Raw genomic sequence first — 10,832 nt, 5'->3', positions numbered from 1 at the left:
CCCTACAATAACGTAGTTGTATTTTTAACTTCCAGTGAAGTGCTTCAACTTCTGGCTTAGGATCTTCTAAAATGCTATTTAAAATCTGACTAAAGAAACATCTGTTGAATATAATTGTGAAAGATCTTTTGTACTGCAGCTAAGTGTTCTGAGCGACATCTGCTTGCAATTCCCCTGGATCATTGTTTACACATCTTTTTGGCCAATACTCAATAACATTGTATAATCTCCACCGAGGCCAGAAATGCACCGTGTAAGAACAAGGCAAGGGTGCACACTCTCTCTCAGCTTCCAGAAATATGATGTAGGAACATCCTGAGCCAGAGGGGAATCACTGCTGTTAATTCCAGAGGGGTTTCTCCAATAAAATGTTGCTTGTTAACCTCTGCAAACACCCAGCCTCTAGAGACGATAGTCTAACCCATGCATTCCCTGCTGCCAACAGTATTTGAGGAACTTTATCAACGGAGGCCCCCCAGGTTATGCTCCCTATTGCGAAGAGAGGCTGAGGAGGACATTTGCCAATGGGACAAGGACACAGCCACCCAGCTGGTTGGAGCTGCAGGTACGTGCCACTCCATCCCCTCCCCAGGCAGCTGTGGCTCAGGGTTTAAGCATTACTATCATGGGAACCACATCTCTGACAGGATAGGAAGTAGGATGACAAAATGCCTGTTTCTCTCAGGAATTTTCAGATGTTTCCAAGATATTACATTCCCCATGCATCCTGGCTGTGCTCCAGAGTGTGTGGAAAATCAGTCCCTCGGCTACATCGATACTTGTGCATTAAATGTGCTCATGAATGTTCTCGGGCATTGAGGCCAGCTGGCACAGAGCAGGCTCCCATCTAGGAAGCTCTTCCAGATGAAGGTGGCTGCAAGCAAACTGTCTGCTGAGAATGGTCCCTGGGACCTGTTCGGAGATAGCTGTAGCTGGAACAGGCACCATTTGTGCAATAACTGCTCATTTTCTATGCTGGTTTACCACCACAGCTGTGATCCAGCACCCAGACAGGCTTGGATTTACTGGGTTAGGCACTTTGATGACTGAATGTGTTAAATAAAAAACCTGTGACTTTCAAGTGTTTGCATTGGCTCACCGTACGGTCTCTTGTTGAGAAGTATGTTACGGTAGTATTGCGAAGCAGCCAGTCAGTGGGATGAGGAATGAGAAAGCAGTTACCTCCGCTGGATGGAAGAGTGAGTAGGTAAATAGTCTCCATGGGATTGAAATACATGTGCCTTTATAAAGTTTGTCTTTAATCCATTAGGCAACCAAGTCCAAGAAACCTATCATGCTACCTGTCACATTTATGGATGGGACAACAAAAACACTGCTGACTGACTCTGCAACAACTGCTAAAGAGCTCTGTAATTCTTTGGCCGACAAAATCAGCCTGAAGGACAGATTTGGCTTTTCGCTTTACATTGCACTTTTCGACAAGGTATGTCTTAAGTTATATTCCTGACTAGCTCTGTGATAGAAAGACCCTGTGCTCTGAGCAAATGTCCAGCCTTAAGGTCAGGAAGGAACATTTCTGCAGTGTAAGTGCCAGCATGATTTTCACTTATTAGAGTAGTAAAACGCTGGAGCAGAGTTGTAGAGACACTGTGAAATCTCCCTCCTTGGAGATATTCAGAATTTATCAGGACAAGGCACGGAGCAGCCTGATCAAAGATGGACTTTCTCTGACCGGTGGGCTGGACCAGAAGCCTCCAGAAATGCCTTTCCACTTATGTTACTGAGTGATGTTAAGCTCTTACTCTCAGTCAAGCTACTTTGAGGTGAATTTCCAGTAAAATGAACAGGATGGATTTTTATGCAAGGGATCAACTACATTTAATTAGAAAGCTAACAGTTGAAGTTAACCTACCAAAATGAGCTAAAATCCAAGCTGCCATACCTGCACTGGCATTTAACCCCGTTTATTTAACCCAAAAATATACCTTTTTCAGAAATTCTGTAAAAATAAAGGTGGGTGTAAATGAGAAGGGAAAACAGATCTAGGATAAAACTTCATCAGGTGAAACAACAGCTGCAAGCCAAAGAAACAGAATTATTCCTACAGCTGCTGTGTAAGAGGATAAAGTATATCCTCACCTCCAGACGTGGCCACCTCTGTCTGTGGGTGGAGAAGAAAGTGGTTTATACTCCATGTTCTTGGTCTTTTTTGAGGAGATACTCATCCGGGGATGTTCACTCTGAGGAGATAGAGTGCTTTAGGAGCTTCATGCCAGACCACAGTGAGAAGGCAGGGGTGATAAATCATTTGTAACAGGACAGGTTTTTTTTATTCTGGATTTGTCTGTGCGTAGCATGGTTGGATCCAAGTCCATGACTTTGAAACAGAGTGTTTCGAAGCACAGTATGAATAAACAATAGTTTATAATGAGACTGTTGACTTTGCTAATTCATGTTGATGCTTTCCTTTCATTCTGGATGGGAAATTGGAGCTACTCAATCTTGGCTGGCTAGTAGAGATAGATGCTTTGATTTATTTTGGTTATGAAGGGAGTCTGGATGAGTGACTCAGAGATAGATATCTCTACCTAGAAAGGTCAGCATTTAGTCAGGTGAATGCCACGTTTTCCTCTGCCCTGACTAGGTCTCCTCACTGGGGAGCGGCAATGACCATGTGATGGACGCTGTGTCTCAGTGTGAGCAGTACGCCAAAGAGCAGGGAGCACAGGAGCGCAATGCGCCGTGGCGGCTCTTCTTCAGGAAGGAGATCTTCACTCCTTGGCACAACCCAAGTGAGGACAATGTGGCCACCAATCTCATTTACCAACAGATTGTGCGAGGGGTGAAGTTTGGGGAGTACCGGTGTGACAAGGTATGTGACCTCAGCAGCCACTGGTCTGGTCCGACATGTATCCTCAATATGGTGAAACAGATTTCACTGAAGGGGGTGGGAAATCTTCCTCCCTGGACACATGATAGCTTGAGGATTATGATATTTGCTTGGGAAACAGTAGCTATAGGAATCAGATTCTCTTGGCTGGGGATGGACTGGATGCTCCCACGTGCTGCATGAGCATTCCCTCCTGGTGAATTTTGGATAGCAGAGTGAATGGCCACTTCATCTATCAGCCTCAGTTTGGAGGGCCACAGGTAGTCTGTAACCAGATCACAGCAGGATCCTTTCTGGTGAATCCTGATATGACTTATACATAAGAAATACTTTTCAGGATACCTTGACCTCTGCCATGCAATACAACCCAAATAATGCCAATGTACACTGAAGGAACATTGTCAGCAGAAGTCTACTTCTAGTAGAAGTCTACCTCTAGACTCTCTGGGAGCTTACAGCATTATTCCAGTGTCACTGAAATGAACATCTCAAGAAACATTAAAATCTTTGACTATGTCTATCACCAGGATGTCATCCAGGTGTCAACCTGAAAATATCTCATTTCACCGACACCTAATCATTCTCTTGTGGTCTGGTAGAGTCCAGTCACCTTGGGAACTTAATCATCTTTTCCCATCTATATTGCATTATTGCAGCTCTTTTATCCTCTCAGAAGTCCTGCCCTTTCTTCCTCCCTTTCTTTTGCTCCTGGTCTTCTTATGCTGATTATCATCTCAATAGCTCTATTATTTCACCCCAAAGTACTTGAAATGTAGCTGCACTGAAGGACAATTTACAGCTCTGCATTATGGGTAGGTTCTTCAGTTGCTGGGCTGCTCAAGTATGAGAAATGGTGGATACATGCAGTTTTCATCCTTAAACTTTGTCAACCATAGCAAAACCCCACCCTGCTGACAGCAGGTGTGAGAAGAGACTGAAATGCAAGTGAAGATTGAGACAAATGTGTTCACACTCAGCACGGGGTGCATGGTACTGGTCACTGAACATGTTAAGGCTTCACCATAGGTTTTATGGCCAATCTCCTGATCTTTAGATGTGCAAAAAGCACTGGTGAAGTTCTGCTGAAAGGAAGCATCTTCACACCGTGCTGAAGCAGCAGTACATCCAGCCTCCACAAAGAGCCACTTGAGGCATGGAGGATGGATGTTGAGGTGATGGCCTGGTCACAGCATTAAATTGGCTTACTTGGCTCCCACAGGAAGAAGATCTGGCAGAACTGGCTTCCCAGCAGTACTATGTCGACTACGGATCAGAGATGGTACTGGAAAGGCTGCTAAATCTAATTCCATCCTACATCCCAGACAGAGAAATCACAGCTTCGAAAACAGTGGAAAAGTGGGCTCAGCTCATTATAGCTGCACATAAAAAGGTGGGGACAATAGATCACCTGGCAAGGACCAAGCCATGCTTCAGTATCTTCGTGTGCCTTTTAAACCTATGTCGAACATCACAGCTCGGCTCTTAGCCTGGCCTGAACCTAAATCAAAGAGAAAGGGCAGGTTTTGTACTAGCCGTATGCAGGTTTACCACTGGTTTTGAGGCAAGATCTGATAGAAGACAACCTGCAGAGGTCCACTGTGAGAAGCAAAATGCCATCTCTGGATCTCATTCCTATTATACAGGATTGTGGTGTTATTGGTTGTATTATTGGTGGTTCATGTCTCCAGGCAATGTCAGGATCTTACTGTGCCAAGCATTGGATAAAACCTCTCTGACTTCCATTAGAACATTCATGATGCCCTCCCACAGCTACACCTTCCATAACCCATTACCCATAACTTACAACAAGTCATGAGGGTTGGTCATCCAGGCATGAGAACTGGCATTGATTTAACAGCAAGACCCAGCTGCAGATGAAGACCAGATTAAGACTCCTAAAATGTAAGCATCTCCACGTGCGTTAGGAGTCTCACCTGTCATTACTGTCCATGGAGACTCAGATATGCAATTCAGTTGGATCTTGCAAGTCCTCCATCAGCTTGTCAGCTGCAGGCTGTGTCAGGTATCTGAGGATGTCCTAAATAAAGCCAGATGACTGTGAGTAAGGGCTGCTGAATGTCCATTTCTGTTAAAGGACTGAAACCCAAAGTTTGCTGAGATGAAGCCCACCCAGACTAGTCGCTCTGGATGCTGGCCTAGCCTTCTCAAAGTCAGGTTATTTCCTGAAATGTGAACAAAAGCCCACGACTTTGTCCAAACTATCACTTGTTCGTGTAGGACATTGTTTGGCCCTTAGACCCATTGAGACCTTAATTAATATTAGTTGCAAGATCTTCAGATGAACTGGTTTTGTTTGCTCTCTGCCTGGATATAACTGGGTTTGTGCTTCATGTTGGTTGTGGTTTGATTTCTCTGTAGGGAATTTACACTCAGAAGAGGGCAGACCCAAAAAAAGTCAAGGAAGAGGTAGTGGATTTTGCACGATTCAAGTGGCCTTTGCTGTTTTCTCGGTTTTATGAAGCCTTCAAATTCTCAGGTGAGTCAGTAGAGGACATACCTGGAGTACAGAATGATCCAAAGCCAAAGGCTGGAGAGATGGGGCACCTCAGACAAGATTTTAATGGACCATCTAGCTGGTCTTTTTTGGATACATTGTTTTTTTGGTGCATCCTGGTTAGCAATAGATCAAGCTGTGAGTCTGCCACAGTTCCTCTTACTAAAGTTAAAACTGTGGGTTTTGATCACTGAAATACACACATTTTCTATGTCCTAAGACCCTTCATGAATCGATGGTATGTCTTGCCTTCAATCCAGGGCCTAGCCTGCCTAAAAATGATGTGATTGTCGCTGTCAACTGGACAGGGGTGTACTTTGTGGATGAACAGGAGCAGGTTCTCTTAGAGCTCTCTTTCCCAGAGATCACAGCTGTGTCAAGCAGCAGGTAAGGAGGAATCTACTTAGCTGGTAATCTCACCATAAATCAGTCTTTTTCCAGGCTTTGACTCTTGATGCCATTATGCTTCTTGTTTATGTCTCCTATAAAAAACACATCCCAGAGGGGGAAAGCTGCAAGGGCAGAGTTTCACTTTGGCTACCATTAAAGGCGATGAATACACTTTCACGTCCAACAATGCAGAGGATATCCGAGACCTGGTGGTGACCTTTCTTGAAGGACTAAGGAAAAGATCCAAGTATGTGGTTGCTCTCCAAGACAACCCAAACCCTGGTACGTAAATAGCCCAACTCAGTGGTAAACACAGAGACAGGTTAATTACTCTCAAGGGATGTGGGAAAAAAAAATCAAACTAATGGTTGTTTTTCTTGCAGTGGGAGAAGAATCCGGATTCCTCACCTTCCTCAAAGGAGACCTCATAGTTCTGGACCAGGACACAGGAGAACATGTCATGAACTCAGGGTGGGCTAATGGGTTCAATGAACGAACCAAGCAGAGAGGGGATTTCCCCACTGATTCCGTCTACGTCTTGCCTACAGTCACCATGCCTCCGCTGGAGATCGTGGTAAGCTGGCTTACAGAATGGCACAACTTGATAAAAGGCCCGAGGATGTCAAAGCCTTCCTGAGAGATTAGATCTGGCCAGAGTCCCCTTGATGATAAGGTAGAAACCAAAGTGGATGAGAGATGTGACAAGCTGTCCAAGGCGGAAGTGATCTCAGCCTTCCTTCTGTCCTTGTCGCTTTGAACACAAGTTTGTGACTTGGAATAGCCATGGGCCGTGCTAAATCCCTCCAGCTGGCCTGATTACTTGAAGGTTCATCTGAGGCTGGAGGGAACCACTACGTTCACGTGCGGACCTGTAGGAACCAAAGCACGTTATCTTTGATAAGAAATGATCCACACTATGGAATTGTTTGTTATTCCTCACATTAATGACTCAGAATGACACAGAGAAACGACAGTTGCACAGTTCTTACTATTAACTGAAATTAGTGGGTTATACTTGTTCACTCTCTGTTCTCTGCATTTTGTATGTGCTCCTCTCTGAACACATCAGTTATATCAAATATACTGGGTGACAGAGTCCTTTTTAATCCCACAGGCACTGGTCACAATGACCCCTGACCAACGACAAGATGTTATCAGAACCTCTCAGCTGGCCATTTCAGACAGTGAAGAGAGAGTAAAGCCTTACACCTTGGAGGAATTTTCCTATGATTATTTTAGGTGATTTTTTTAACCATTCTTAAAAATTATAGGAATAAGAATCCATCTCCAGGTAGCTTGGGAATGAGGAAATTATTGGCTGTTGGGAGAGATTGAATATCCCCTTGTGTGACTTTGTACAACTGCAACCTCCAATTTAGCTCATGGCATCTGAGCTGTAGATTTTCCACAGACAAGGTTTTATGAAGGATTTCTTCAGATTGGCTCAGCACAGGTATAATAGTGTGAAATTTAGTAGTACATGGGAAGCTGTGCTTAGTGGTTTGACATTCCTTTCCCATGATCCCATTCACCGCCTTAGACCATATAGACAACAGTTAAATTAGGTGTGGGTGTTTTCATCTGATCTCCAAAGATTTAAACGTGCACCACTGCTGACCAGACTGATCCCAAACTCCCACTCCTTTCAGATGGGCTGGCAATCCAGAGACAGACCAGGTCCTCTGGGATGTCTTCATCCTGGTAGGCTTGTTCTACTAGGCAGTTTTCTTTCAGTGTTGCTGCCATGACCATCCATTGCCATCATCCTTCCTCTTGTGGTTAGAAGATTTTTGGGGTAGGGAAGGTTGTTTTGGTGTCGTACTTGGGTAGGGTCCTAGAAAAGTACCAAAGGTTCTCTTTGGGCAGAGCAGGATTCTTGCTAAACTGTGAAGTCCTATTTGGTGTAACAGTTCATTAGCCAGGTGCTGTGAAACGAGAGCCTCAAGCTGTCCCTTTTATCCCTGTAACCTCTCCATCTTTCCTCTTGCTTTGCCTTTTCCACCAGACCTCCTCCCAAGCACACACTCAGTCGGGTCATGATCACCAAGAGCCGCGGGAAGGACAAGCTGTGGTGTTACACCCGTGAGCCCATCAAACAGCCATTGCTGAAGAAGATCCTGGGAAGTGAAGAGCTGTCCCAAGAAGCTTGCATGGCCTTCATTGATATCCTTCCACTGCCTGGGGCAGCCCCTCTGCAACAGGTCTGACAGGCTGAGCAGGCTCTTTAGGGTGCCAAATAAAGCCCATGGAAAGCATTGTGGTCCCTCTTAAAGGCTTTGGGACCATGTCACAGGCTTGGAGATGGGTCTGAATCCTGAAATCTGTACTTAAGCATCTTTGAGATCTGAGGGGTGTCTACTTCTTAATAAACTAGGGCCAGGGAACAAGTTATTGCATCCTGCTGGTCCACACTGCTTAGTGGTTAACTCACCAGCTCTGTTCCAGCTTGCTTCAGCTGTATCTCTCCAAAATGCCTCTGCCATGAAAGGCTCTAGACCTAATCAGTGTGGATGCAAAACAGTCCTCATGGCCTCAGGAACAGGGTTCGATGCCTGAACATCACTTGTCAGAATGTACACAGCATGGGAGAGGTGAGTTGAGTGCAGACATAGATCCAATCTGTTGAAGTAGCCTTTATTTTTTGGTGGGGCTTTGCTTTAGAATCCAAACTTCGTGGCTTTAACAGTTCTGCTAGTATAAGCCTGTGTGGATTAGTATTACTATATATATTATATATAGTATATATATACTATATACTACTGCTGCTACTACTGGTTTCCTCTTACTAGCAAATAATAACAGGAGGAGGAATTAAAAGAACCGGCAAAAAAAAATAAGACATTTGAGATTTTATACTTTTCCTGTTGCTGTGTCATACATGTTAATTCAAAAAACTATGTCCTGTTCTTACGTGGAATAGTTGCAATACGGCACGATGGTGAAGGTCATCATTTTGTTTATGTACTACAGCTCCACTGGTGTCTGACACGAGCTGAAAATCTGGTCTTTTACAGTGGTACCTGGATGAGTGATTAGACAATGCATGATCACACGTGGCTTCCTTAGGTCTGCATATCCTGACTCCAAATCAATTCTTTCAACCTGAGTTGCATGATAAAGAGAGAGAGACTGCTGATGACCTCCTAAAGCAATTAAAAGCCTTTACAATACACTGTGCTTCCTCCACCATATTGCAGCCACTTCTGTTGTCATGTGTCAGATGTCTTTAATAACATCATCAACAGAATGGCTTCCCCAGATATCTCTATTAGCTGATCCTTGACTCCTACCTCCCACCAGTGCTGAAGTATATGGGTGACTACCCATCCAAAAGGACCCGCTCAGTTAATGAGCTGACAGACCAAATATTTGAAGGTGCCTTGAAAGCTGAACCCCTGAAGGATGAAATCTACTGCCAGACCCTCAAGCAGCTCACAGACAACCACATCAAGTAAGACTTGTTCGATCCTCTTGGCCCAAATTCGCTAGCCTGATTGGGCAAAGGAGACCTGAAGTGTCTGTGCTGTGAGTGATTTTCTACCTCCTCCATCCCCCCTTGTGTAGGTACAGTGAAGAGAAAGGCTGGGAGCTGTTGTGGTTGTGTACAGGCCTTTTTCCCCCGAGTAACATCCTCCTACCCCACGTCCAGAGGTTCCTGCAGTCCCGGAAACATCACCCCTTGGCAGCAGATTGCATCCAGAGACTCCAGAAAGCTCTGAGGTACGGTACCAAAAGACCTCCTAGTCCTGACTGTGCCACAGCATCCAAATATGTGTGAGAAAATATGAGTAGGAGATATTTTGGTGGCTGGGGGGACAGTGAAAGCTCATAACCTCTCTCTGTTTTTGACCAAGCTGAACGAAAGTGACTTTGGATAGAGGATGTCACTGATAAACTGTGTGTGGCAAAACAGAGATTAATTAAGTTGACTTTGTCCAAGTCCACTTAAGTCACCTACAACCTAAGCAAATACACATTCTCCATTACAATTTTTCTTTGTTCTTTTTAGAAGGGAGTAAAACTAATATTAAGCAAGTAGCTGAAGTTACTCAAAAAAGAATATGTTATAAAATGGAAGATTTAAACAAAGGATTCTGGCTTTGATGCTGTGGCACTTGCCACCTCCATTTTGCAGGAATGGATCCAGGAAGTACCCACCCCATCTGGTAGAAGTGGAAGCCATTCAACACAAAACCACCCAAATTTTCCACAAGGTTTACTTCCCTGATGACACTGATGAGGTAAGCAGGAGAGGAGGAACTGGGACTGGGCAGGGAGCTGGCTCTGGCAGAGCTAGCGAGTAGGCAACCGAAATTATTCCTTCTGACCTGAGATGACACAGAAATCATGAGACTGCACTCAGGAACCTCTCACTGAGCATCTTACACACTAATAAGGCAGCTGTTTGTATTGATGCCAGAGCAGATATGCATGTTCTTGCAGATACTGCTGTCTCGTGCTACTGATTAGTCTTCCTGTGAGGCTCGCATCTCTCTCTCCCCCCTTGTGCCCTTAGGCACAACTAAATTCTTGTATTTCCAAGTGGGTTTAAGTGTCAAGCAGTGCATAACCATGAAAGGAAAAGGATGGTTCCTCTCCAGCATCCATCTGGACTGCCAGAGTAGCATAATTCTAGTACAACATGTGTCTGCGCTGAAGAGCTGCTGAACACCAGCAGCACAGATCTCCAGGCCAGTCTCTTGTAGGATGTGGAATATGGGTCCTGGTGGTTTGGTGGTTCAGGCTAACACAGTCTTGCACGTGGTGGTCAGAAGTTTAAATTCCTTAAACTGCTGTGAACTGGATCTCTTTAAGTGGGCAGAGCAAAACTGAGGTGATGTAAATGCTGAACACAGCTCAAAAGGCAAAACTAGGACTGGGACCTGCAGGCAGGTGGGACAGCCCTTTAGATATCCCATCTACACACAAAGCAGAAGTCGTCTCCCCTCTCTTCAGCCATCCAGTAGACATTTGTTCTAAGCCAGGCATCTGACCTTCTCATCACCAGTGGAGAGGCAGTTGGGACAAATCAGCCTGGAAGTGTATGTATATATATATAGTGTGTGTGTGTATATA

At 44.7% G+C, this 10,832-nt stretch overlaps 1 protein-coding gene across 1 annotated transcript in view; it reads left to right on the top strand.

Moving 5' to 3' along the window:
- MYO7A (myosin VIIA) overlaps positions 1–9,997 on the top strand; it is a gene marked incomplete at both ends in the record, with an annotated part of 41,442 nt that extends 31,445 nt beyond the window's left edge. Inside the window, 13 exons of the mRNA XM_010134466.1 lie at positions 446–565; positions 1,271–1,444; positions 2,606–2,833; positions 4,071–4,241; positions 5,231–5,348; positions 5,627–5,753; positions 5,869–6,038; positions 6,140–6,330; positions 6,871–6,995; positions 7,762–7,919; positions 9,054–9,207; positions 9,321–9,476; positions 9,892–9,997. Coding sequence (XP_010132768.1) covers positions 446–565; positions 1,271–1,444; positions 2,606–2,833; positions 4,071–4,241; positions 5,231–5,348; positions 5,627–5,753; positions 5,869–6,038; positions 6,140–6,330; positions 6,871–6,995; positions 7,762–7,919; positions 9,054–9,207; positions 9,321–9,476; positions 9,892–9,997 — 1,998 coding nt within the window. The remainder of the gene's footprint in view (positions 1–445; positions 566–1,270; positions 1,445–2,605; positions 2,834–4,070; positions 4,242–5,230; positions 5,349–5,626; positions 5,754–5,868; positions 6,039–6,139; positions 6,331–6,870; positions 6,996–7,761; positions 7,920–9,053; positions 9,208–9,320; positions 9,477–9,891) is intronic.
- Positions 9,998–10,832: the final 835 nt, after the last annotated feature.

Source organism: Buceros rhinoceros, unplaced genomic scaffold (assembly GCF_000710305.1).
Source record: "Buceros rhinoceros silvestris isolate BGI_N320 unplaced genomic scaffold, ASM71030v1 scaffold3124, whole genome shotgun sequence".
Taxonomy (NCBI): Eukaryota; Metazoa; Chordata; class Aves; order Bucerotiformes; family Bucerotidae; genus Buceros; species Buceros rhinoceros.
Note: the sequence above shows the minus strand (reverse complement) of the source record. Positions and strands in the feature narration are given on the sequence as shown.